The sequence below is a fragment of the Denticeps clupeoides genome, chromosome 13 (genome assembly GCF_900700375.1).
Source record: "Denticeps clupeoides chromosome 13, fDenClu1.1, whole genome shotgun sequence".
NCBI lineage: Eukaryota > Metazoa > Chordata > Actinopteri > Clupeiformes > Denticipitidae > Denticeps > Denticeps clupeoides.
In genome coordinates, this window is record NC_041719.1 from 18795053 (window position 1) to 18822382 (window position 27330).

Genomic DNA, 27330 nt, shown 5'->3' on the forward strand with positions numbered 1-27330 from the left:
TCGCTGTGCTGGCCGTCACGATTTCTTATTTTCTGTCTTTCAGGGGCTGCCACTGCTCTCTGGCCTTCTGAACATCCCGTCACAAAGCAGGAAATAGGAAACAGATCTTTATCTTATTGTACTTAAAAAATCTCCAATGACAGGTGCTTGAATATTTATTTATTTGTTTGTTTATTCATTACTTTCCCCCAAAACCTCAGTGCATTGTTTCTGTCTTTATCAAACAACTGCAGCAATTTAATGAAATCCCAGAAATAAATTACCACGATGATGGCAACATAAACAAGATGGCTATCATCATTGTGATGTGTACACATAGAGAATAATATTGTTAAAATAATATACTAACTAAAACCAAAAAAACCTACATCATATGAAGAAAAAAGATAACAATAATTAAATGAGTTATGTATTTAAATAGTATATCTCATCTCTCATCTCAATCATGAACTACTATTTACAAAACTTTTCAATAAATAGTTTACAGAGTGTATTCAGATCAGTGGTATAAAAAGCAAAAGTGCTGAACAAAGCTATACTTTAAAAGCATTTTAATATTAACACCAAGAATGACAATAAAAATGATAAGTATAACGGAATAAAAAAACAATACAGTTCTAAATGCAGGAATGATAAAAGTGAAGTGATATGATTTGAAGGCACTTCCTGGGAGAACAGAGATCCTTCTGCCATTTCTTATTAACCTATAGCAGACAAAAACATGAGCATTACATCTTCAGAATGCAATCCTGTTTTTTAAAAAAAAAAAAAAGTCCAAAACCACATTTTGCCATCAACATTTTTATATGTTAACCAACGCAGCATGTGTAAAACTCATGACTTCAAGTCATGGTTTAGCAGCCCTTCCGGCCATTTACGAAGTGGAAAGCTTTAAGGCATTTCATCACATAATTTACTGATAATCGATGATTCACTTGAAAAAGGCCAGTTGAATCCTCTGAGCTTGAATTAATTTGTCAAAGCTCCAATGAAGACGAACAATAACCTGAAGCGCTGCTATGAAGGGCTGCTACCTCACACACAATTTGGCAATGACATGTGTTCTTTTAAGTGAATGGTGATGCGGACTCCATTAGAAGTCGTACGTCAGCGAGTGAGCTGCATGACTGGTGACGTCCTTTACAATGACTTTAGACTAATATAGCAAATTCAGGAGGTATAGAAAGGAATCAGCCCTCCAACATATTCTACCACTACATATTACCAGCTTTATTTACTCAGTGCAATCTTTATCATCCAAGAGTCTATATCAGCAGTACATAATAAGAAAAATAAGAATAAAGAAATAACACTCTGGTTGATAAAGATCATCTGATGTTTTTAGTTTCATTTTATGAAAAAAAATGACCACTTGGCCTCAGAATCTTCAAGCTGTAATGATGTGTCCCATCCACACAATGACCACCCGTTGTCATAACGTCCTGTGACTCCTTGATCCGAGCTTTAGAAAGGTTTTTTCCTGATTTGTGCCTCTCTGCAACATTATCCCTGAGCTTATTTAAAACAGCCTTGCCACCCATACTTAATTGTCTCCTTTCAGTTGCACTACCACATACTGGAATGCTCCTCTAGGAACAGCTGAACATCAAGATGTTTGCTGTGCAATAAAAAAGGTGATTGCTTACACACGGTTGCGGTCATAATTATTGCTTCGAAGTGGGTGACCTTGCAGATTGTATTGAGTACATAAAGCTGGTGTGTGCTTTTTTTATTTAAAAAGTTCAACATTTGCCATATTGTCCAATGATTCCAAGCTCTGAATCAACCTTTCATTAGGTTGTAGAAATCCCCCTAAACCTGTGCTACAACCAAGCATGTGTGTAATAGTAATCATGCTTGCCAATGAGGAAAAGGCTGCAGATATAATATTGTCGCATTTCTTTACACAGAATGCATTGGGATGGACATGAGTAGCCCGAATGTCATTTCCTGATCATGCTGATCGTAACTATAATAGTTCAGTAGGATGTGCATATACATAGTGCCCAGCCATAACTTGCCTAATACTGAGCAGCTCCCTCTTTTGCCACTGTAACATCCCTGACCCATGGACTCCAATACTATGATGTGGTATCAGGCACCAAACCCTCTGTAGCAGATCACGTCTCCATGAGTTGTTTTTCCAGCACATTCCCACAAATGCTCAACTGGATTGAGATCTGGAGAATTTGGAGGCTAAGTCAACACTGCAAAATGATTGCTGTGTTCCTTTTTTTTTCCGGTCTGCTGAAAGAGGGCGCTGAAAGGGTATACCTAGCCTGCCACAATGTTTAGGTAGGTGGTACGTGAATGCAGGACCCAAGGTTTCCAAGCAGAACAATGCTCAAAGCATCACACTGCCTCCATAGCATCACAGTGCCATGTCTTCCCCAAATAAGTGTTGCACCCAGTGTGATTCCTCCATTGTAGGCGCTTTAGTGGTTGACAGCATTGGGGTTGAGCTACACAGCCCCATAAGCACTGTGATGCATTGTAATGCACTCCGACATGTATGACGTGCAGCAGACCACAGTCAGCATTTCACTGCTGTTTTTCTACCTTGGACTACCAAGGACATCGTTTTGGAGATGCAATGACCCAGCGATCCAGCTATCACAATATGGCCTCACATCTTCTGCATATTTGATCTGCTACCAACTCATCAGTTTAAAGGAGAAAACGTTCACTTGACGTGTAACATGTCCCACCCACTGCCAGATGCCAATGTGACAAGGTTCTCCCTAATGTTATGGCTGATTGTTGTATATGATTTAGATCTATTTCTTCCCTTCTCATTTCTTGTTCTTGGCTATTCAAGTCACATTAAATGTATGAAAATTGTAATCTATTTAATTAATGATGCTTTTTAGGAAACGCTAAATGGCTCATGAAGCATTTGTGAAACCGGGTCTAGATTAGGTTTTTGATTCAGTATCACCAATGGAAAGCTAGTTTCCAGAGTTTTATAGTTTCTGCTGACTGTATTGCATGGTTTCACATTTGTTGCGCATTTAAAAACTATGAATACCATATTAATCACTCTGCATTTTATTAGTTCCACTAATTCTCCCTCATTGGAAAAAAATTAAAAATAATCCTGATACTTACATGCAACATCTATGACTGTGTGCAGAGAGGGCTCATTGCTAATCGCGTTAGCAATCTTGTACATCTTCTGTAATCTGTGAATGACAAGCAAAATGGAATTTCACACTTTCCACACTTCATCATTTTAAGATTCTTCTTTCTTGCAGTTCTGCCTGTTCCCAGTTTCCTGGTATGAAAGATGGCTCAAGCTCTTGGGTGGCTACAAAAGCACTGTATTCTACACAGTGAGGAAGCAGGGTGGGTTCTCCATGTGCTGAAATGATTTGAAAATGCTTCCAGTAGCGGGTGGGAGCACAAACGAACCTTTGTTAAGCACATGCTGCTCTTTCACTATAAAAAAGAAGCCTTAAATGTACAACTTGGTCTTAAGTCTATTATTATTTGCAGTGTTTCCAGTCTACTATATGACTGGCTCTGTTTTGGTTGGATTTTGATACTCTCATACACTCTCATGCCACTCAGCGCATTGTTAAGGAAGCGGGTTAAGGAAGCGGACCCGTAAAGGTTTCGGGTTCAAATCCCGAACCGCCAAGATGCCACTGAGGTGCCACTGAGCAAGGTATCGTCCCCACACTGCTCACCAAGGGTGGTGGGTTAAAAGAAGAGCACACATTTCATTGTGTGCACCGTGTGCTGTGCTGCAGTGTTACACAATGACAATCACTTCACTTTCGTAACACAGCACATCATGTTGCTCAGCTGCCAGATCCTTCAAATGCAACATCCAGCGATGGGAAGGAGAACAACCAGCAGTCCAATGAAGTATTTCACAATGCAGCTGCTTGGACCGAGCACCACCCAGGAGGCCAGAAAATGGAGAGGCTGAGGGTGACTGGGTGGGTCCGTCCGTTTTATTTATTCAACAATAATAGGGAGATAGCAGAGGAAACAAATCTCTCTTGCTGAGCTACAAAACAACCTCGGCCCTCTCCACAAGATCGTGAAACACTCCAGATTCTGTTACTAGAACGGTGGCCCACTCTCACTGCGTACACAGCAGGAACGAGACTTGTTCTGTGGAATGATTTACAGGGCAATCTTCTCTCAACGTTTTACCTCCCTGACCCTCTGGCATAATCAAACAGTAATATATGACCCCTCTAAAAATCTCTGGCCTGAGGGGTGGGGTTGGTGAAGAAATTAATAGAATCATTTGAAGTAAATTAAGCACTGTAACCAGCCCCCACTGTGGAAGAGCTGCAATATTCCTGTAAAACAGTGTGTTCTTAACCTGCTGGGATGGAACTGGGAAGCACTCTTGAATTGCAAGACATTAAACCTTCTTGACGTCTGCTTAGGACAAATATGTTTTCAATCCAACACAGTTTAGTCAATTTAGTCAACAACCCCTTGAAAACACCTCCTTTCAGCCGTCTGACGTCTTACCGATGTTCTATGGACCCCAGGCCACTAACGTTGCTGTATGTGTGCAGTCAGACTTTGCTTGATAATGGGTTATGACATTTGTTTCTGCTTGTACTTACATGCTGGCTTTGAACAATCCCTCGTGTTGTGGTAAAGTCTAAGAAAATGTGTTGTGCACTCCGATGAGTACTTGACTGGACCTGCTGAAAAAATAAATAAAGAAAGAAAGAGAAGTAATGAGAATTATAACTCAGCTGTGTGATGATAAACTTTCCCATAAGTTATCTTAGAATTAATAAGAATGGTATTATAAATAGAAAAATGTATTCCAGATTGAAATTAATACTTTTTTTTAGGAGAAAAAACTCTGGTGTTTGACATAAATCAGCAAAGAAGCACTATTTGTTTCAGCAACATGCAGTTGAAGGTTGATGGATGATTATTTTTTATCAAATCATGTATTGTAAATATTCCAGAGTATTCCAATGAAGAGACCCGTATCAGCGTGGACCCAGAAAGTAACAGGGCCATGCTGAGGCATGATGTGACATCACAAGAGGGTCTTAATGACTTGTACAGACCATTTCCTGACACTTTGTGTCAGCATCCAGATAATCGAGTTTCACACTAATTTCTGCTGCCTTCTTTGGTTCTTAAGCTGAGATCCTGAGAGAAATAAGCAGCTTATGCATGCTTTTGCTAACCAGACAATGCTGGGCCAAGTGTGAAGTACTTCTGCTCCATATTGGCCTCTAGAGTGCTTTCCCCGGCCATCCAACATGCTTTGGCAATTGTGCAAAGGGGAATATTTTTCACAGTTATTCAGAAATCCCATATTGTAATGACCCATAAAAAGTTAGTAGGAACTGTGGTGCGCATGCTTGCACGAGAGGTGTAGTGTAGAAGCCAGTAACATTCACTTCCCTCCCTCTTACCTGTAAAATGTGTTAAGAACTTTTCTTTCAGGCTAATATCCCTTGGAACAACCTCTAAAAGAGAACATTTAAAGAGCATTTAAAACAAAGTTACGATCACGTCTCCGCAGAACAAACGTCAGTGACGCCGTAGTTCATCATAACGGTGGATGCAGCTTTTATGCCCTCGTTTCCAGAAAGTGTAAGGGGTCTGTATATGTCACGCGCAGTACATCACATTCATCATCTGTATGTATATTGCCACCTCGCACCTTCCCAAACATGCAGCACAAATGGCTGTCGGGTGCGTTCGGACTAACCGACTAAAGGAGATTATTGCTTACAGTGTCGTAATGCTCATCAATGTCAGATGCATAATTCCATGCTGGTGCTAATTTTAGTGCCTAGAGAGATGCACAGGCACAATTCTCATGGACAAATGAGGAATCTTTTTTCCTACAAAATGCTCATATTGGCGTGTAGACACGTCTTCAGCATTCTCCGTCCTGGAAAGAAACAAAGCTATTTACAAAAATGTTATCATTTGTCTATTTTGCCACACCCAACACACACACACACTCACACACACCTGTGCCTTATGTAAGAGTAACACGTAGATGTCTGAGATGTCTGAGTTGGACTGTAAACCGGGCTTTACCGACTGTGTACATGTAGGATTAGGCAACGCACTAAATGTCCCGCAGGATTTCAGTCAGCATGCTTCCAAAAGCCTGCCATGGCCATTCATAATTTCCACCCGACGCTTCAGCACCGCCATTGTCACTTGTGCAAGTAGCTCGGCGGAAGGTAGAGTGCACCACCAGATCTAAGACAAGGACCTCACATGGACCTGGTACCTCAAAGAGACTTTATACTGGAGAATGAAGCCCATCTTCATGGGGTTTTCCTTCTTTATAAAAAATTATAAACGCATTTCAACCAAACCTAAGACCACCACAGGCCAGAGTGATGCGTTAGTCCTCGTTTTATCACCAACACAACTCAATTCTAAAACCAGAAAAATACTAACCATTCACTACATTCATTCTTGACCTGTTCCCCATGACCAAGCCTTGTGGCTGCTGGAACTCTACTTCTGATAAATGAATACGCTTCTCATATCAAACCAGCGTTTTTTTTAATAAAGTGCCATTTCAGATGCATCTTACGAGGCCAGTTTAAGAGGCCAGTAGCGATTCTTGGAGCTGTTCATGGGGGGAAAGGGACAGAATCTGTGAGATCAACCAGAGAAATGAGTATTTATGGGACTCTGCGTGATTTAGACAATATTACAGTACAATGCCAGAAATTGTATTAAAGTGATGTTGTCTGATGGTCCTCACCCACTGTCCTGCTGCTGTCCTCTTTGGGGACGTAGACGGACCTCTCGCGCGAGGAGAACCGGTAGTCCTGCGACACGGAGAGCAGGCCACTGGTGACGCGCCGGGACGCAGGCTTGTCCCGCTGACTGTCCCCGATGACTCGCAAGATTAGATGCAGCAGGGTCCTTCTCTCGGCCAGCAGCTCCGCGTCCCGGCCGTCCGCGCAGTGTCCCGAGGTCATGAGCAGCAGGAGGACGCTCAGGAGGACGTGCCATTTCCTCTCAGCCTGCATGGCTCTCCCAGACAACCGAGCACCCTCACCGGCGGAGAAACTTTCCGGAGAAGTTGCGGGGATGCGAAGCGTCTCGGTTTTATACCTTCACTCCAACACAATCGATTTCGGGTGGGTGGCAAGTGGAGACATTTTTCTTTTTTCTTCTCGTCTTTTCTTCTTCAACTCGTGCTCGCTCCCTGTGACAGTCGCCCCTCCTCGCGCTCCGAAACCATCGCGCAGTTCCACGTTTAAAAAAAAAGAAAAGTTGCAGGCGCGCTCACACACTTTAATCTCTCTCTCTCTCTCTCTGCCCCCCCCTCTCCTTTATTATTACGATGATGATGATGATGGTTATTTCAACGTCGGCAGGACGCAGGTGTCCCCGGAGGTCCCCACCGTCCGGCGCGCCGCTCTCCGTGCATGCAGGCAGGTGGAGGGACACACGCCATCGGCTTATAGCGGGTCTGACCGCCGGGCCTGTCCCCACCGGGTTCCGGTCTTGTGACTGCGCTCAGGGCGCGCAAAGGTCCGAAAGCTGGGCTCTGAATGCGACTTTGAACACTTCGACCTGGTTTAATTAGTATACTAATACACGAGCTATGTTTACAATAAAACTAATACTGATGAAGTAAGGACGTAGTGAGTCCTGTAGAAAAACACGTGACACTGCACACTGTCACCAAACAGGACACTTCTTTAACGAGGACTGCTGAAAATCCCATTTACTTTGCGCTCTGGATTTTTTTTTTGTTCATCATGAAGCTACAGTAGATCAGGTCCTCGGTAGAAATAAGCCGATGTACAGATGCATTCGCCCATGTCGAATAAAGCCACTTCTCTCTCGGTTTAATCGTCTATTTTTTAATCGTCAGCTTTTCAGAACAACCTAGAGTCCGTGCGGCATCTTCATGAAGCTCCATTCAAGTCCGAAAGCACAACGGCACAATTCTAGACTTTCCAATTATATATAATTAGACAAATGTATAGTGGATGCGATGATACATCGATGCTGATCGGTAAACACGGAGCAATGCACACTTCTTTTATTGCATTTTAGTTCGACTGTTCTTTTGACTCAAACATTTGGACACCGAGGATCATACCCACAGTGCCCGCTCGAATAAATGTTACAATTTCACATTTACATCAGGAGAAACAGAGGTGACTTAGATATGCAATAATAGTATTTAATATACAGGCAGGACTCGTGAGATCCGATTCTGCAGTAAAGCCACCGATCTGGCAACCATGGCGTGTCGCGTTCCCATGACGACGGAGTTGCGACAACACTGGCGCGCGCAGGCTGTCTGCGCCACTGGACTGGATGGCGCACAGGTTAGTTAGAAACACGCACTAAGATACTAACTTTAAACACCACCCTTTACCTCCCGAGAATAAGGAGCTACATATGTTCTCCTTCATCTGTTAATAAAACCGTATTAAAGGCAGTAAAACTTTTTCAGTATGACATAAACTACCAGTCAAAGGTTTGGACGCACCTTCTTATTTATGGGTCTTGCATTTTTTACATTATGGAATAAAACTGAAGACAGAGAAGCATTCTTGTCTCTATTTTGCTGTGGTGGCACTCTTTGCTTCTCTCCACAACCTCGAGTTAGATAACAGGAACGGTTCCCGGACCGTCGTAAAGGTTTATGCAGAACACTTTCTTATATTTCACTCATGTTAATGAGCATCTCATCATGAGTGCGAATTCTTATTTTCCAGCACCTACAATAAACTCTGGGCTGAGGCCCAGAACGAGCTCAGCTGCCTTCTGACCGAAGAGCTTCCTGACCAGCCGCTAAAACCCGAAAAGGACAGGGTGGTGTTCTTCCAACGAGTGGCAACCATGTATGTGCGATATGTTCAGATTTTCAGGCAGCTGGAGGTGGCCTATGACCAGATAGTCCACCCCCAGAAGATGAGGGCGATCAGAGGCATTCTCGACGGCGTCATGGGCCGTGTGCTGGAGCTTAAAAACGAGATGGTGGAGAAGGAATTCTCCGAGTATCATTACATGGACGATGTGATTCAGGACTTGAAACTGACACCTGTAAGTCTGTGGGTGTGATAAAGCACAAATCAAATGTTATGCATGGTGACACCATTGAAATATTGTTTAATCTCTGATGTTGCAAATCATATATTTGTTTTTAAGGCAGACATTGAGATTCCAATTCCAAGATATTTTGCTAATGAACGTGGCAATATTCTGTCAGAGAGAAACATGGCCATCTATAGTGCAATCGGAAAGGTGGAAAGAAACAAAGTGAGCATCCTTTCCCTTACAGACAGAACCACTGCTTGAATACGTCACAGACATCGGCAGGTATTGAACGCACCAAATATATCTCACTCACTGATGTACGCCCTAGGCTCCTGGACCCCAGGCCTTAAAACTTGAGGAAGCCATTAAGATAATCCAGGTATCTGAGAGGGCTAGACAGGGCCGACTGCGGGCCAGGTTTATGAGAGAGATCCAGAGAGATGAGGAAAGACAACAGAAGGCTAAGGACTCAGAGCTGGGGCCGGCCGCCTTTGACCAGGCTGCAGTGTGCATTCAGAAGGCAAGTCCATCAGCCCCACTGACATCATGCTTGAAGAAAAGAGGGCGTGGGTGTAGACATTTCCTCAAGGGTTCCTTTTTCTTTTCAAGGTGTGGAAAGGTTTCGTCCAGCGAAAGAAAACAAAGTGGGAACGAGAAGAGGAGATGATATTTCTGGGCATGGTGGGTTGCTCTTGATCTACCCTTGGTTACTTTGCATCGAGTCTATATCCAGTGTACAGCAGATGGCGCTCATTCCCCGCTTTTCAGGGTCCTGTGGTCACGTTCCCTATAACCATGTGCAGTCCCTTTAGAGAAATGCACAAGGTGGAAGTCTCAGAGGTGACTTGGTGACATAAACGGTAGAAACACCGTGAAGAAAGGGTTATCCTGAAAACCCGGTACGAAAACTCACGCCAAATCCTCCATTCTCAGGCCATGGGTCCTCGCCACTTCCAGCCGTGCGCCACAGTCGCAGCTGCGGACGCCATCGAGCAGCGCAGGCGACAGAAACAGAGAGAGCATGAGGACGACTACCAGAAGGCCACTGTGTCTGTCACCGGACTACTTCGAGAAAGTGAGGGGCCAGACATGAAGGAGACTTTGAAGGACCAGATCCGCCAGTGGTTCTTCGAATGCCGGTGAGATTGGACATTATTTAATTTGACGTTAATGAAGTTAAGTGTTTGATTATTGTTTGTGTTTCATGCTAAAGTGATGCAACGGGCTCCTTTCCTGAATACCCAGAGGAAGAAGATGGAGGGTCAGCCATCATTTTTGCAGAAAAAACTCCACAGCAGGTCATTATATGATCGATCATTTATTTATAATTCTGTCATATATTTTTAAAAAACATAAAATCTTCTATCAAGCACTCCTAACAGAGTAAAGATCTTCTCGTTACGCCGGTGTGATGCATGATTATTGGTCTGGGTAGATTAAATCCCACTTTCATCGTTTTACAATAATACGTCTGTCCTGTTTAAGTTAATGGATGAATTGGCAGCAAAGGAAGAAGAAGATGCCAGCAAAGCCCCCAAAGGGAAGGAGGAGAGGATGGATAAAGGGAAGAAAGACAAGGGAAAGGGCGAGGAAGAGGTGAATATTCCACACACTCCATCGCGCTGTACGGTAGTGACGGAGCTCATGCGCGCTGCGGCATCCGGTTACAGGAGGAAGAACCCGGCCTGAAGATGCTGCCGTCTGCTTTCCTGAAAGACCTCGAGGCCGCACACAAAAGCTATGCGGGTAAAGAAACCGCGTGTCCATATCACGGGGGGGGGGGGGGTTCTCTTGCTGTAGGAGACTTTTTTTTTAAGAGCTGCATCCACCTCGTTTGCAGAGACATGGGAGAATCGAAACGAGGACGGCAATTTCAGTCAGAGGCACGACATGGAGCTGATTAAGGAAGAGAAGAGAAAGGAGCTCGAGACTGAAATCAGGAAGCAGGTGAAGCGCACATTCCCCCATTTCTTCATTAAGTGGTGAGGACCAGCAATGTCAGCTTAAGGGGACCTGGAATGGAACGCGACTTGACAGTTCATGACATGTGGCTACAAATAAAACTTTGTTTATTGGGAAATAAATATACCAGATATATATACCGAAAATACACAGTACTGTGAACACATCCTCAACCAATAAATCTAAACCAAGTATATAAAAAAAACACATGTAGCAGCTCTGAGACTGACATTGTGTTTTAACCATAATTCCATACATGCACACAACACAACTTCAGGCCTATTTCAGGCCTGTCTGTGATACATCATTTTCATTCATTCATCATGAGCCTGTTTATGATGTGTCCCCTTTCTTGCACAACCTTTGACCAGGGCTGTAATTAGAAATATGTCATATTTCTGATGGCCACTACATGGTTACACGGCTTTGGTTGTTCAGGTAGATGAGCTGATGAGGCAAGAACTGGCTCACTGGAGACTGGCGGTGGATAAAGACAAAGGGGGAAAAGCTAAAGGAAGCCCCAAGGTTTGCACTTTAAGACAGTCATCATCTTCATTGTGTTCCAGCAGAGTATGTTTTTTTACCATCTGGAGTTGAAGAGTGTTGTTTACAGTGATGTGAGTTGTCTTTTTTCACACAGAAAAAGAAAGGAACAAAAAGTGGAAAAAAGAAAAAGAAAGAGAAAGACTTGACATCTTTTAGGTGAGCAAAATGCATCATAAGCCTTTCTTGAGCATGGTCCCTATTTTTTACACTGTACATTACATCTTAAAATCATGTGTCTGATTACTTGTGCTTTTGGTTGCTCCTTCACATGTCCAGGACTGTTGAGTCCTTATATCAGGAGTTAGTCAAGGAGGGTCTTTTAAAAAAGGCAGAAGACATTAAACTACAAGATTATCTTGGTAAGCTCATTATTGATGTTTTTTTTTTTTTTAAATAAAATAAATCTTACTGATAGATTTTTATGTTCTGACCCTCAGGAGACTATAGCTACCTTGGAACTACTTTAAGACAAAATGACATTGAACCCATGCCATCCTTGTCAGACGTCCGTCAGCTCATTACCCTCTATGCTATTGTACCTTTAGGTATGTCTGCATAATGATCATCAAGGGCATCATCTGAAGTTGTTGATAATATTGTTTACGCTGTACCCTATACGCCCCACTCAAGGTTCTCAAGCGGTCCATGAAAATGCTCCCCTAGTTAAGGCCATCCTCCTGGTGGGGCCTGCAGGCGTGGGTAAGAAGATGCTGGTACACGCCATCTGTCGTGAGACGGGTGCCAACCTGTTTAACCTCTCACCTCTCAACCTGGTGGGAAAGTACCCCGGCAGGAACGGTCTTCAGATGATGGTCCATATGGTGTTCAAGGTCATTTATGAGAGATTAATTTACCTTCGATGCTCACTGGTCATTATATCACTTCTCATCTGTATGCAACTAGTTGTAATATAGATGCTGGGATGTGCTTTTTCTTAAGGTTGCTAAAATAATGCAGCCGTCTGTGGTGTGGATTGGAGATGCTGAAAAGATGTTTTATAAGAAGGTACCAAAAGAGGAGAAAGAGGTAAACATCATTAGTTCAGCAAACCATGGATTTTGGGTCACCTCTGAACAAATGTTTTTCTTGCAGTTAGATCCAAAACGCCTGAAGAAAGATCTGCCGAAGGCCATGAAAGCGATCAAACCTGGAGATCGAGTACTCGTCATTGGAACGACTAGAGAGCCATTCCATGCTGATCTGAAATCCATATGCAAGGTTTTCAGTAAGATTGTCTTAATTCCACGACCTGACTACGCTTCAAGATTTGGTAAGAAAGAATGTCTGCTTCTTTTGGTTTTAAATTCTAGCATTTCTAACACAGCCTAGCAGGACTGACTTGACTGGATGAGATTTGACTTGATTCAGTAATGTGGCGTGAGCTGATCGTGAGGAACGGCGGGGAAATGAGCAGTGCCCTAGATATCAGCTCTCTGGCAAAGATCTCAGATGGCTACACGCAGGGTCAGATGGTGGAGGTGGTCCGTGGCCTCCTGACAGAGCGCCGCCTACAGCAGCTGCAGAGGAGACCCCTGACAGCGGCAGAGTTTGTATCCCCTCTTGCCAAGATGGACCCTGTGTTCCAGGCTGAGGAAGAAGCCCTCAAAGTAAAAACAGTTCCTGGGATTTTCCAAGTTTGTTGTTATCACTACATACTAAAGCCTAATGTGTCTCTGCAGGACTGGTACGCCAAGACTCCAATGGGCAGGAAACGAGTTAAAGCAGCCTCAGGCAAGGAAGGTGAAGACGAGCCTCCAGTCAAGGCAGGCAAAGATGGCAAGAAGAAAGGAAAAAAGTAGTTCAGTCTTCTCTATCATCACATTCAGAGCAATGTGAACATCACATTAATAAATCAATTCTACTGACTAACCAGCAGTGTAATTGAACTTTGTTAATAGGTAAATGCCACAGGCTAATTAAATAAAATGTCTCGCTGCCAAGTCTGTTTGAGAAGGTGCAAATTCATGTGTCATCACACAAATCCTACATTTGTGTACTGGGCCACTGGGACCACTGGGCCACTGGGACTTTCAGTCAGGGTATAATTGCAGGTATAAAGCCATATCACATCACTGTGTAAAATGTGGTTGAAGCAGGGTATTTGATTTGGTTATTATTATGGTTATTAAGTGGATTATTGTGTGTATCATTATTGAATTGTATTGTATTCATCATATCGAGAGTAGGGAGCGCTTCAGTTCAGGAAGTAAAAAAAAAATCAACTTTCAAAATCCCTCACAGTTTGAATATCTGTGCCTCCCCATAATTACCGTTGTCAGTTTGGTTCCATACATAGAGGTGTGAAGACAGTGTGTTCTGCAGACTTCTGTCAAGGACAACTAATGGGAGAAGGGGATTTTGCAGCCCCAGCCATACCCATGGAGCTGTGATTGGTCTTGAAACTGAGACGTCCCCCAGACTGGGGTTTAGGAGATTATCTTGGATCAACTGTGGCACAGACATAGCACGACAACAGTGTGGTAAACACCAGTATTTCACAGGCTGTAATGGTCCTGACGTCAACTGCAGACTGTCCTATAAAGCATGACAAGTTGACGTACTCCACCCCCCATACCCATCTTTAAGACATGGCAAAGGTATAAAGTGAAAGATGTGCTCCATTTTTATGTAGTGATTGTTAGGTCAGGGACATTTCATGGTGCTACGAGCAATGATGAGCTGCTGAGCTCATTGTGCAGAACTTGAATTTTCATCTTTGTATTGTATTATGGTTCAGCAGAAAGGTTAAATGATGATGAGTTATGAGTCAATTGAGTGATGAGAGAGCTTGTTAAAATGTGTTTCTTTTGTGTGGTAAAAATAGGGAAAATGGTGCATGATGCATGGGCCGGTAAAACCTGCTGTCAGCGGTGGAAAGGAAATGTAAAACTCCAAACAAGAACTTCAGAGCTTAGAGGAACTGTCCGGCTGTTTTGTCGAGTTCTAAAATTGTTTGGCACGTCATCATGCACATGGATCCTTTAGCCTAAGAGTATTTTTTCAATATTGGTATGGTCAGAGAAAAACTCCCCAAGATCCAATTCAAAATCAAATTCCAAATCTGAGCATTCCATTCCAAAACCATAGAGATCCTGTGATCCTTCTCGTGTAAATGAGCCTGTGTCTGCTTTATATTGAATATTCGATATGGTTTTGTAGGATCTTGTGGCCACATGGCCTTGTCAATCAAGTATCAGTGATAAACAGGGCCAAAGCTTAACTTTATCCAATGTGTGAGAAGTGAGAAAAAAACACCCGCATCCATTGGTGTATCCTCACCAGTAGGGTTGGTATTAGGAAGCCAGTTCATCTGGTCGTGTTACATCTCCTATAACAGCCCTTGGAATGGCAGTCGAGCAAACATAGACAGAGAGGAAAGGAGCCACTGAGTGATGCCTTAGATGTATTGAATCACAGCCTGTGTCTCTTAATCTCCTTTGACCTTGCAAGTCCCATATTTCTCATAGCAACATAGATCTAAGCATGACATGTCAAGCCACTGTGAAGCCTAAAAAATATGGAAAATCAGCTCAAAGGTGACTTTTCCTCTCTGGGTATATTATGTGTGCTAGAAGAATGAAGGTTTATGTTAAAAACTCATGTTAAACTTGTGTGTTGCTCATTCGGTCATAAAAAGAAAGCCTTTCCGAAGCCTTTCAGTTGACAGTTCCTTTGTGTTAACGGGCAATCCCATTTACTTCAAGCTTCACACATGTTGGAAATAAAAAAAAAAATCTCCAAATAAAATGCTCTCGCCCAAGCAAGTGAAACCTGCACATGCCTTTTTCTGACCTCCTTGGTCACTCGCTCAGTGCGGTTGCTATCTTTGTGTATAATGACACAAGCTATTTTGGAAAAGAGTGTGTGTGGAGAGATATGTCAGCTGTTCAGCATTAGGCTTTACCTAGGATGAAAAAAGTGGGCTGCAAAGCTTGCTCAGTCAGGGAATCGGGAGTAGCACACTGACCTGGCAGTAGGCTCCCACACCAGTCTTTTGGGATTTATTGAGAAGAAGAAATACACATGATGGTTCCTTTTGACAAAATGTAGGATTGAAGCATCATTTCCCATGCTGCAGCTGTTCAGATGAAAGGTGAGTCAATAACAAGATGACATATCTTTGGTAGTTTCTTCTGTTATGATTATAGGCAAAATTCACATGTAATGCATGATTTAACATTGGATGCAAAATATTGTCTGTTGGTCCCATTTGTTTAGTCAAAAAAGTATACTTGCTAAATTAACCATACATCTTTATACAACTGGTCTGATAAATGTGTCTGTTTGTTATGGTAAAACCAAAAAAGTGCCTTCATTTTGTGGAGTTTTGCTAAATTGTGCCTGAATTGTTTTAGTGTAGATTTAATAACAAATAAATCTAATTTCCTTTCCAATGCCAGGAACCACGCAGCTTGTTTTCAATTTCCAATTCCAAGATATAATTTCAAATTAGTTTTATTCGTAATCCTAATTTGAACACTTTGCTATCTCTTAAACATTTACATTTACAGCATTTATCAGACACCCTTATCTAGAGCGACTATACAATCCTGTAAATAAATAAATACAATCAGTATTTACAGGGACAGTCCCCCCCTGGAGCAACTTAGGGTTAAGTGTCTTGCTCAGGGACACAATGGTAGTAAGTGGGATTTGAACCTGGGTCTTCTGGTTCATAGGCGAGTGTTACCCACTAGGCTACTACCACCATAGAATTTTACATTTATGTGATTAGAGTAGCTGTGTGAGAGGGAAAGGGCCAAACTCTCCTACCAAGGCTGTGAAAGACATAGACCATGACCAGGAAAATGACCATGGCACATAGTAGTTATACTGCATCAGCACAGCAAAGTCTGTCCCAGATAAATTTTCAAACATATTTCAAACACTGTTTATATTACTTGGAAAAATCACAATTGACAATGTTGAGGATCCTTTGAATCCTTTTAATAGTTGCCCAAGGAAACTGCAGAAGTTCAAGCTTGTTTTGCTTTAAAATCTGACAATATCCAGCAGTGCCATCACCCCAGAACTGTCAGAAACCAGTGGGCCGTAGGTACACCCTTCTACTGTCTGGAGATATCTGGCCAAAAGGCGTCTTCATGCAATAGTTGCAGCCAAAAATCCAAATCTTCTTAATAAAAGAACAAGGCCAAGAGACGCAGCTCTGCAGACAGGAACATGCAAACTTTAGTGCAGAAGAAAGGTAGCAGGTGCTCTGGCCTGAGCTAAAGTTTTTAATATTTGGCCATAGCCAAAGGCATTTTGTTTCCATGCACAAAACACATTCTGGTACAAAATCAACCTTGTACTTGTAACTCCACAAAAACATAACCTTGCACATTTTGCCTACAAAGGCAAGAAACCATCACTTTATTTTGTTCACTGAAATCAGAAGCAGTTATTCGGTTTGTGCACTGAATTGGCATCATCACCTGTCATTTTGTGAACGGAAGGCTAGTTGCATCTGTATTGTATGTTGACAAAATGCTCACCAGTAGATCATTTTGTGGACAAAATGACTTTTTGGTTATTGAAAAATGCATTTGTGGACAAAATTACAACCTTTTGTCAAGTAAATGATTTACAGTCTTTTGAAAAACAAAATGGTTTCAGCTTGCTGCCCAAAATGAATTTTTGCTTTGGATTTCTGTGTACAAAATAAAGCAATGACTTCTTGTTTTGTGACAGAGCTTTAGCTTTCTGTTGTCAAAATGCAACAAGGTTCATTTTGTAACACAGAATGTATTAATGGTGACCTCAATGCTGATATACAGATTGACTGGACCAACAATTATTCAGCAGTTGGACACCAACCCCAAGTCCTGCAAGTGAACAGTGGTGGAATGTAACAAAGTATTTGTACTTCGTTACTGTACTTAAGTACATTTTTACGTATCTGTACTTTACTTAAGTAAACATAATAATGCATACTTTTTATTTTACTCCATTACATTTTGCGGCAATTATCTGTACCTTCTACTCCACTACATTTCTACAATTTATGCCGTTACTCGTTACATTTTATGAACACAATTTCCTCAAAATCTTGCATGAAAAAATAGTTAGCCTATTGCGTTCTGCCGTTGTTTGCCATTTCCTACCAATCAGGCTTTATTATCCAATGATGGCAGAGCGCGCGTCAGTTCGCTGCACGAGCTGGTAGACCGAGACATTCAACATGGACCCACAGCTGCATCTACTGAGCTCTGAATCACAAAGAAATCCTGGGCCGGATTTAAGAAATTGTCACGGGTGGGCTGGACATGGCGATGAAGGAGGACGCATATGCACGACTTCACAAGCCAGGGGTTTAATACAAACTGCACACGACAAGGGAACATTAACACGCAGTGACCTGACGGCGAACAGACACGAAAAGGATAGTTTTATACAATTATATAAATATACAACAGGTGAACACGATCAGGGAACATTACACGAGACTAACATGAAACTCCGGTCCGGACTCTGGATCCGGAGTCACCCCTGCCGGTCCGGATCATGACAGAAATGTATTTGAGTACAAAGGAGCAAATAATGAGTCCTTGCGATTTCTTTGCATCCCATGGCTGCCTCAACGTAAATGATTGTTGGCATTTAAAAACATATAGAGGTAAGCTATGCTATGGTATGCTGTTGGGTATGTAATGACATGTTATGATACTATTATCTAGCGAAATGTATGCTGACATACAAAAATCACGCCAGTGTAGCTTCATTATTTTTTTAACACGGTGGTAGGATAAAACTGGTTTATTAGCTCAGAGAAGATAGCTTAATGTCTTTGCTAGCATAATGTCCAGCTCAGTGTTGTGCCAGTTCACACTGAAAAAGAACTAGTTCATGTTCATAGTTAATTTTTTTAAATTTTGAACCAAGTTCACAGCTCAAAAAATGATCTAGTTCACGTTGTTATTTAGTTTTTTTCTTTTTTAAACATTTTCAATACAACGTCCTTCTATCTGAACCTCCTTCAGTCTTCTCCTTCTATCTGTCATACCTTGTAGATAATTTGTCATCCACATAATTCTAAGGTACACACAGTATTGCAGAGTGTACGCACAATAAGCACACCAAACTTGCCAATACACATATACTGTATAATTGCTTGTAATTATTACGAGCAATGACATCAGTACAGGCATAAGTCAGTATATGTACTATGCTTTTACAAAATGGCACACCCCAGATGTTGAGACAAACCATTGTCTGAGTACTTTTACTTAAAAATAATACTTTTAAGTAAATTTAAAAGTAAGTACTTAGGACTTTTACTTAAGTAAGATTGTTGATGTAGCACTTCTACTTTTACAAGGTGCCACTGAGGTGCCACTGAGCAAAGCACCATCCCACTTTGTTCCCTGGACACTTTTCATGGCTGCCCACTGCTCACCATGGGTGGGTCATGCAGGGTTAAATGCAGAGGACACATTTTGTTGCGTGCTGTGCTGCAGTGTTTCACAATCTCTTCACTTTCACTTTTTCACTTTCACCAAGGAAGCCTACCGAACAGAAGACCTGTTTTTGCTCTCTGAGATGAAACCACCTACCAGCAACATTCTTGCAAAACCAGTTTGTAAGTGTATCAAGAAGACTGATGCTTTTTTTTTTTAAGGGAAAAAAAAACATAGATTTGATTCAGATTTCTCATTCAATGCATTTTGTTAATTGATAAAAATAAACTTTAAACAATGTGTAGTTTCTGGCATTTTACACCATTGTCAATTTTATGTATGTATGTATGTATGTATTTATTTAATATGTTTATGAATTCTGACTGATCTAAAAAATAAAAAGACACGGCCAAACCCTTTATGGTTAACAGAGGCATCACTACTGAGGGATGATGAACAACAAGATGAATGGGAAACTCAGCACAGCATGTAAGTCTAATTTAATTTAATTTAGGTTCAGGGAAGTAGGCTACAGAACATTCATGAAATTGTTATGTAAAATTTTAAATGCCACAGTGTAGATTGTACTCTCTATGTTTTAGAATGTTTCGAATTTAATTACATTATTGTGAAATATTGTGAATATAGCTTCATATGTTTGTACTGTACTGAAGGGCATAATTAAAGATTTGCTTCATGAAAACTGCTGATGTGTTGACTATTAGTGAACAAGGTCCAAGTGGTGAAGGGTCTTGAGGATGTGAGTGTGCTGGAGAAGGAGACCTGTGTTTTTGAGGTGATCCTAAGCCTGGCATATATAGAGGGATTGTGGACCAGGGATGGAATTCACTTGAAATCAAAGCCTACCTGTTGCATCAGTGTCCATGGGAAGAAACACATGCTCACGCTGTCCCGGGTCACAGTGGGAGACGGCGGTGTGATCTCATTTCTGGCTGATGGAGTTCAAACCTCCTGTAATCTGAAAGTCACAGGTATTAACCACAATCTTTTTGCTTGTTGTTTAATGAAAAGACTACATTGATTACATGTTGACTGTGTTTGATATACAATGAAAAGTCCAGGATACTGGACATCATCTCTCAGTCCTCACTGTATCATTTGTTTTTAGCCAGAGATATCAAAAATCTTGTTGACCTGGTGGATATGGAGGTCACTGAGAGGGAGAGTGCCACCTTTTTCTGTGAAGTGAACCTAGAAGATGTTGATGGTCAGTGGTACCTGAACAACTGCAAGTTGAAACCTGGAGACAATATTAAAATAAATCATGAAGGTGAGTTAATGTAATTCGCTAAATTGCCCAGACGAATACTTGAGGTGTGTAAGTCTTCTTGGACAGATGCTTCTGTTGCATTAAAGAGGCTTTGGATGTGTCATGAACACAGGTAAGACTCACACACTGTGCTTCAAGACTGTAAAGCCAGAAGATGCTGGACAGATCAGGTTCACTGCAGAGAGGGTATCCTCAGTTGCCACACTCGGTGTTAGAGGTAATAATTGAGACCGTCATTTATTCTTTCTTCGCTCTCTAACGAACGTATTGTTTCCTCACCCTTTTAAATCAAGGTAATGTACACTTCTGTTTATTTAGAGCTTCCAGTCCAAATAGTAAAGCCACTTAGAGTGAAGATTGCCATGTATAAGCACCGGGGTCTGCTGGAGTGCCAGGTGTCTCGAGCCAGCGCTAAAGTCAAATGGTTCAAAAATTATCATGAGATTGTTTCAAACAAGAAGTTCAAGATCCATAATGACGGGGTTTATCGTCAACTCATTATTGATGAGGTGGGGTCTTCAGATGAGGACACCTACACCTGTGATGCATTCGATGACAAGACTTCTTGTCAGCTATTGGTGGAGGGTGAGACATATCTTAGCACAAATGAAATCGAACATGTGCTGTTTTTGCGTGGCAGTTGATCCATTGGAATGTCCATTCCTGCAGAGCAGGCCATCAGCATAGTGCGTGAGCTGAACTCTGTAGTGGTGGTGGAGCCGGCAGAAGCCCACTTCCAGGTGGAGACCAGCATCAAGTCAGTGCGGCCGCCCAAGTGGACACTGAGTGGGGAGCTGCTAGCCAACAGCCAGGACATCAGGATCGAGAGAGAGGGCACCATGCACTGGCTCACCTTTACCAACACCAACAGCAGCATGTCTGGCCCTGTTCAGTTCAGTTTTGGCAAGAGCAAATCTGCAGCAAAGCTAACAGTCAAAGGTATTTGACTTGGTGTTCTACACTGAAAAAAGGGGAACGTTTTTTTTTTAAATAAACTTAAATGAATCCAATGGACTTATTAATAGTTTCCAAAAAAATGCATCAATTCAAAAGAAACTTATTTCATGATGTTAGAATAACATTTAATTTGGATTCAATGTCAAATCACGTTTGATAAAAAAAACAAAAAAAAAAAACAAAAAAACTTATCATATATGGTTTGAAATAATGCTAAAGAATTAGGACAGCCTAAATCAAAAGAATCATGTGGATCATGTTAATGGTATGAAATCAATTTCCTTTTCCATGCATCTTACCAGAGCGTCCATTAGTAGTTGCCCAGCCCCTTTCAGACTCAGAGGCAAAGGAGCGTGAGTCAGTCACCCTCACTTGTGAGTTTATGCCGTCACCCCGAGTAGTGCGCTGGTTCAAAGGGAAAGACACTTTGCTGGCATCCAGTAAGTATAGCATGAAGCGAGAAAAGAATCATGCTACCCTGACCATCCAGAACCTGAGAGGGGCGGACTCTGGCGAGTACTGCTGCCAGGCAGGAGGAACTGAGAGCCGGGGCTTCCTGTCTGTCGAGGGTGAGTCGCACCAAACACCTTTCCAACTTAACCTCAGTTTTTCTGTTAGTTTAACTGCCTGATTTTATATGCAGTGCGGAGGCTGAAAATCATAAAGCACCTGGAGCGTGTGGAGGTGGAGGAGGACAGCAATGCCATGTTCACATGCGAACTGAACTATGAGGTCCCTGCTGTACAGTGGCTCCTTAACGGGAAGGTGCTCCACTGTAACAACGTCCACAAGATCCATAGCATGGGGAAGACACACAGCCTGACTCTCAGGCATCTCCCGCCTCAACAAGGCAGAGTAACATTCAAAACGGACTGTCTCAGCGAGTCCACCTTTCTTAGAGTCAGGGGTGAGTGTTTCAGTATTTCAGCCAGTGGCCTCCACGATTGTCTTTATGTCCTCCAAAGTACACTGCAATATGATTCAGAATGTGTCCAATGTGGATTGTCATACAGAATCTGTTCTCTAAAGCAAGACAAATCCTATCTACCTGATCTTGTTCTTTCAGAGAGGCCGGCAGTCTTTCTCAAGTCTTTGGAAGATTTATCTGGGGAGGAACAAGGAGATGTTTGCCTGCAATGTGAGGCCTCAAAGCCCAACGTGTGCCCTGTGTGGAGGAAAGATGGAGTGGTTCTGACCACCACTGAGAAGCATGAGCTGCTTCAGTCCGGCAAGTCCTTGGCCCTTTTCATTCACTCTCTTTGCAAGGATGATGCTGGGGAATACGTCTGTGACTTGGGCACCAGCCAGACCAAGGCATCACTCACAGTTCATGGTACAAACCGCATGAAATTACAATGTCAGTTCTGCCAGAAAGAGGATGTAGCCTTACAAAATGTCGAAATGTTTTTACAGACCTCCATATTACAATAGCCAAGCGCCTGAAGACAGCGTCAGTTGTGGAAGGGGACAGCTGCAGTTTTGAATGTGTTCTGTCCCATGAGATCCCCGATGACGCATCCTGGATGTTGAATGGTCAGCTTGTTATAAGCAATGGTAGGATTCAGCTGTACAGACAGGGGCGAAGGCACAAAATGCATATCGAGGAAGTGACTGTCTCTGATGCTGGAGATGTGGTTTTCACGATTAAAGATCTCAGTTGTAAGACCATGCTGTTTGTGAAAGGTGAAATATCTTTAATCTATTAGTACTATTTTCTACTGATTTAAATATTTGAAATCCCAAATGCGCACTGTGGATGCTCTTCTGATTCTCAGAAAAGCCTGTGAGAGTTTTTCGGGATGTACTGAACACTCGGGTAACACCTGGTGAAGATGCAGAGCTGAGTTGTGAGATCACCAAGCCCGAGGCATCTGTCAGGTGGCTGAAAAATGGCCGTGTCATCAAAGCTAGCCCCAAATATGACATCAGCCAGGATGGTTACCTTGTACGTCTGATTGTGCGCAATGCTACTGTCATGGACTCAGGAGAATACTGCTGCGAAGCTGATGGTGTTGCCACCAGGGCCAAACTGGAAGTCAGAGGCAAGTGAAAATTTTAAGGGTGTGGCCCAATCTGCAATGTTCTGGAACAATATTTCCTACTACCTGCTCAGGTAAAGGAATTTACTCTAAACCGGAAGTGAACAATTTGTTCCCATACTGCTTTCTTGCATTTATGTTTGCAGACATGCAGCACACATTTGCTAAGGTGCTTCGTGACCTGCATGGTGAGGAGAAGAGCATGGTGATACTTGAGTGCGAGACCAAGCAACCTGCCACTAAAGTCTCCTGGTTGAAGGGCATGGTGGTACTCGCTGCAGGTCCAAAGTATCTGATGAAGCAAAAGGGTGTGGCACTTTCCCTTACTATATTCAGCCTGGAAAAGACTGATGGGGATGTGTACACCTGTGACGTGGGCACAATGCAGTCCAGAGCTTTGCTCACCATTACTGGTTAGCAAGTACTTATTCTATCCAAAAAATAAAGATTCATTTTCTTATGTTTTTTTTTTAAACACAGATGCTTGTTCTCTCCATTACTTGCTATTCAAATCCAGTCACTGACTATCATTATTTTCGTTAGGTCAAAAAGTCTTGATTTTGGATGAACTGGAGGATATAGAATGTTTGGAGGGGGACACGGTGACGTTCCGGTGCCGAATCTGCCCGAGTGATTGCAGCACCGTTAAATGGTATCTGGATGAGACCCAGCTCTTCACAAATGATCTCAATGAGATCCAAATGTCTTATAGAGGCGATCACACCCTCATGATCAGGAGGCTGGCTCGAAAAGATTCAGGCACCATCACTTTTGAAGCTGGGGACAAAAGATCTTATGCCTCATTGCTAGTTAGAGGTAAATTTCTGGATATCATTTTAAAGACCACTCATTGATTATAACTTGTACATTGGTACAATAAACAGGTAGAATTGACCTGTTAAAGTTTCTAATACATGTTGGTATTTCCAGACACCATGCCATGAATTTAATACATGAAATTAAACATTAAAAAAGTTGTTGAATAATTAATAGGTGCCGAACATGGAAAAAACTGCAATTAAAATTCTATTGTTTCGTTATTTTTTGTAGAGTTTTTAAATGTTAAAGAGTTGATTATGTCCTTATAGAGAGACGCCCAACCATTATAAAACCTTTAGAGGATACAGAGGCCATTGAAGGAGGCAGCCTGGTCCTGTCATGCAACACATCAAAGCCATGCCACATCCTGTGGTATAAGGATGGCTGCTTGGTATGGAATTCTTCCAAATTATGTGCTAGTCGCTTCGGCAACGAGGCCCGACTGACAATCCGGGATGTGAAAGAGAGTGATGCTGGAGTGTACGAGTGCGATGCAGGATCAGTCAGCACCAAGGCCACTGTTACTGTTAAAGGTACGCTCATCAGACACTTGTTCATTCAAGGACAGATGTTCAGGACACCTGTGTGTCTAACATGAACTGCCTTGTTTTAGCTGTGCCAGCAGAGTTTACACAGAATCTGAACGACGTGGAAGGTAAAGAAGGCCAGAGCGTGACGCTGGCTTGTGAATTCTCCTTGCCTGGGGTCCAGTACCAGTGGAGGAAAGATGTTCAGACTCTGAGATGTGGAGAGAAGTATCAGATGAAGCAGAAAAAGTTCTCCATTGCCCTCGTCATTACTGATCTCAGGCTTGAGGACAGTGGAGCTTACACTTGCATCTGCAGGGACCAGAGCACTACTGCCAGTGTTAGAATCAATGGTAAAGGGAACACAACACTTTCTTTTCACAATCGCAATTGGCGAAGCACCAAACGTATTGAATGTTCCTCCCTGGCACGCCCCCAAGCATTAATCTGGGAGGGTGGAAGCTGCCAGATACCTCATGTAATACGTGTGAATGCTAAGTGAAGCTGAGATAACGTTGGATCATGCTGGGGGAATCACTGTTGGCTCCAAAGAATGTCTCAGAAGAGCACGTCTGGGAGTTAAACCAAGCTGGATGATATATGAATACACATGATTGACTTTAATGCTCCTGTTATGCTTAACCATTTGCAGCTGCCCCCATCTCCTTCAGAAGAGAACTCCGGAATGTGGAAGTTGAGGAGGGGAAGAGTGTGACGCTGTGCTGTGAGCTCTCTAAAGCAGATGCGCCATTTGAGTGGAGAAAAGGGGTGGAAGTTCTGACGGCAGGAGGAGTTTATAAGATCAGGCGCAGAGACACAGTCCTGGAGCTGATTATTAAAAAAGCACAACTTGAGCACAGTGGCATTTACAGTTGTGTCTGTGGAGACCACCTGACCAAAGCAACCCTTAAAGTTAATGGTAGGAGGATATATCCTAATCTATTAACTAAGACATGCACCAATCAGCAACCACATTACAACCAATGGCCTAAAATTGATTCTATAGGTCACCCTCTTGTAAACAAAAAAGTTCTGGCTCTGACTTGCAATCTGGCACAGATAGTGTATCCTTAGAGTTCTGTAAAGGGTGAGGTGAAGTATCCATGGATTTCCAGGGTTTTTTCCAGAACACCCCACAAATGTTCTGGGGATCTGGGGAATTTGAAGAGAATACCTTAAACAGGGTACTTTATCCATGCTCATCATACCACTGTAATGAACTGGATTATGATTTCTGCAACAATGTTTCAGTCGATGGTATATGTACCAAAAAACATAAAGATCCATGACATTGTTCAGCGCATGACATGGCCAGCTTGAGATGATGACTATTGTGTATATCCCTGACCCATGCTGTGTCCTTCTTGCGTTGGTCTTGGGATCTGCAGCTCAGACAGTTACCTTCATCCAAAAGCTGAGGAGTGTAGTAACTGAACAGGGCAGCACAGTGACTTTGCACTGTGAGCTCTCTAAAGCCGGAGCGTCAGTGGACTGGAGGAAAGGGGACACGATTCTCAGGTCCTGTGAAAAGTATCAGATCAAGCAGAGGGACACCGTGGTTGAAATGAAAATGACTGACGTGTCTTTGGAGGACAGTGGAATTTATAGCTGTACATGTGGATACCAAAAGACATCTGCTACTGTGACAATAAACCGTAAGTACGACTTTCTTGTCATTTCCATTTTTGGGAGGCCTGTTAAGGTTATGTTGTAATTCCTTCTTGCATCAAATTCAATTCAGCTCTTCAGGTCACATTCAGAGAGAAGTTAAAAAACCAGGTGATTGAGGAGGGCACGGATGTGACTTTGTGCTGTGAACTCTCTAAACCCGGAGTTCGAGTGGAGTGGAGGAAAGGTGGTGAGCTGATTGAATCTGGGGAAAAGTATCGTATGAGGCAAAAGGAGGCAACAGTTCAGCTGGTCATAATAGAAGCTTTGCCTGATGACAGCGGCGTATATAGCTGTGTATACGCAGAGGAGAAAACCAAGGCCACAGTCAAAGTTGTCGGTGGGGTTTACTCCAGTTCAATTCTGATCTACTATTCACAGATTTCATTATGCAAAACAGTCGACTATCATAACCTTTCCCTCCATAGGTGTACCTGCTACTTTCACTCAAAGTCTTAAAAGCCAAGAGGTGGTGGAGGGTGGCACTGTGACCCTGCACTGTGAGCTCTCCAAATCTGGTGCTTCAGTGAACTGGCTGAAAGAGGAAGTGAAGCTCCTGCCTGGAGACAGATATCAGATGGAGCAAGAAGGGAAAGCCGCTGAGATGCTAATCAAGAACATGAGACCTGAAGATGCCGGGGTCTACAGTTGTGTCACAGGAAGCCAGAAAACAACAGCTGAGATCAAAGTTAAGGGTAAGTCTGCTGAAGACCTGAACTTTCCCTGTTTTCCTGTGTTCTTTATTATGGCCCAGTAAACTAGTTTCAAGTTCTCTCATTTCTTTAATTATTCTAATATTGATCTGCATTGATGGTTTTTCAGCTCACCCTATAACGTTCAAGCGAGATCTTCAAGATCAAATGGTTAAAGAAGGGGACAATGCAGTTTTCAGTTGTGAGCTTTCAAAGCCCGGATCTTTGGTAGAGTGGAGGAAGGGACGAGTGATCCTGAAGTCTGGAGAGAAGTATGACATCAGGCTGGAGGGGAGGTACAGCAAACTTGTCATACGCAAGACTGAGGACAGTGATGCTGGGAGATACACCTGCAAAAGCAAGGATGCTCAGACTGGTGCTGAACTCCATGTTAAAGGT

At 42.6% G+C, this 27330-nt stretch overlaps 3 protein-coding genes across 8 annotated transcripts in view; 2 read left to right on the top strand and 1 right to left on the bottom strand.

The window, feature by feature from the left end:
• The window catches only part of alkal1 (ALK and LTK ligand 1), a 46570-nt gene extending 39149 nt beyond the window's left edge, over positions 1 to 7421 (bottom strand). For 2 of the 5 annotated variants that reach the window (XR_003751613.1, XM_029000006.1), the window contains exons 1-4: positions 6731 to 7421; positions 5409 to 5462; positions 4593 to 4676; positions 3109 to 3182 (exon numbers count right to left, since the gene is read on the bottom strand). Coding sequence is in view for 4 of the 5 variants with exons in the window: in XM_029000006.1 (XP_028855839.1) it covers positions 3118 to 3182; positions 4593 to 4676; positions 5409 to 5462; positions 6731 to 7001 (474 nt within the window). In the remaining variant the exon portion in view is untranslated. Of the gene's footprint in view, positions 1 to 144; positions 705 to 3108; positions 3183 to 4592; positions 4677 to 5408; positions 5463 to 6730 lie in introns of those variants that run through there. The other 3 variants (XM_029000005.1, XM_029000008.1, XM_029000007.1) reach the window with 3 other exon arrangements.
• Positions 6869 to 13410, top strand: LOC114801713 (dynein regulatory complex protein 11). 2 transcript variants are annotated; one of them, XM_028999967.1, is made up of 21 exons: positions 6869 to 7112; positions 7353 to 7509; positions 8182 to 8318; positions 8712 to 9039; positions 9145 to 9255; positions 9362 to 9553; positions 9643 to 9714; positions 9967 to 10172; positions 10247 to 10331; positions 10519 to 10629; positions 10704 to 10779; positions 10874 to 10980; positions 11434 to 11520; positions 11636 to 11697; positions 11818 to 11900; positions 11979 to 12086; positions 12172 to 12371; positions 12481 to 12567; positions 12634 to 12811; positions 12910 to 13148; positions 13221 to 13410. In XM_028999967.1, the coding sequence occupies exons 3-21, from the start codon at positions 8308 to 8310 to the stop codon at positions 13338 to 13340; spliced, it is 2463 nt and encodes an 820-aa protein (XP_028855800.1). In that variant the 5' UTR covers positions 6869 to 7112; positions 7353 to 7509; positions 8182 to 8307; the 3' UTR covers positions 13341 to 13410. The 2 variants fall into 2 exon arrangements, with proteins under 2 accessions (XP_028855800.1, XP_028855801.1); XM_028999968.1 differs by lacking the exon at positions 7353 to 7509.
• A 2052-nt stretch (positions 13411 to 15462) lies between these two features.
• The window catches only part of obscna (obscurin, cytoskeletal calmodulin and titin-interacting RhoGEF a), a 41208-nt gene continuing 29340 nt past the window's right edge, over positions 15463 to 27330 (top strand). Inside the window, 22 exon segments of the mRNA XM_029000953.1 lie at positions 15463 to 15634; positions 19042 to 19120; positions 19370 to 19427; positions 19664 to 19930; positions 20068 to 20229; positions 20342 to 20446; positions 20548 to 20814; positions 20899 to 21168; positions 21489 to 21755; positions 21830 to 22093; positions 22253 to 22519; positions 22600 to 22869; positions 22962 to 23228; positions 23372 to 23638; positions 23769 to 24041; positions 24314 to 24577; positions 24658 to 24924; positions 25224 to 25490; positions 25960 to 26226; positions 26313 to 26579; positions 26668 to 26934; positions 27062 to 27330. Of these exon segments, the coding sequence (XP_028856786.1) occupies positions 19388 to 19427; positions 19664 to 19930; positions 20068 to 20229; positions 20342 to 20446; positions 20548 to 20814; positions 20899 to 21168; positions 21489 to 21755; positions 21830 to 22093; positions 22253 to 22519; positions 22600 to 22869; positions 22962 to 23228; positions 23372 to 23638; positions 23769 to 24041; positions 24314 to 24577; positions 24658 to 24924; positions 25224 to 25490; positions 25960 to 26226; positions 26313 to 26579; positions 26668 to 26934; positions 27062 to 27330 (4854 nt within the window). The 5' untranslated portion in view covers positions 15463 to 15634; positions 19042 to 19120; positions 19370 to 19387.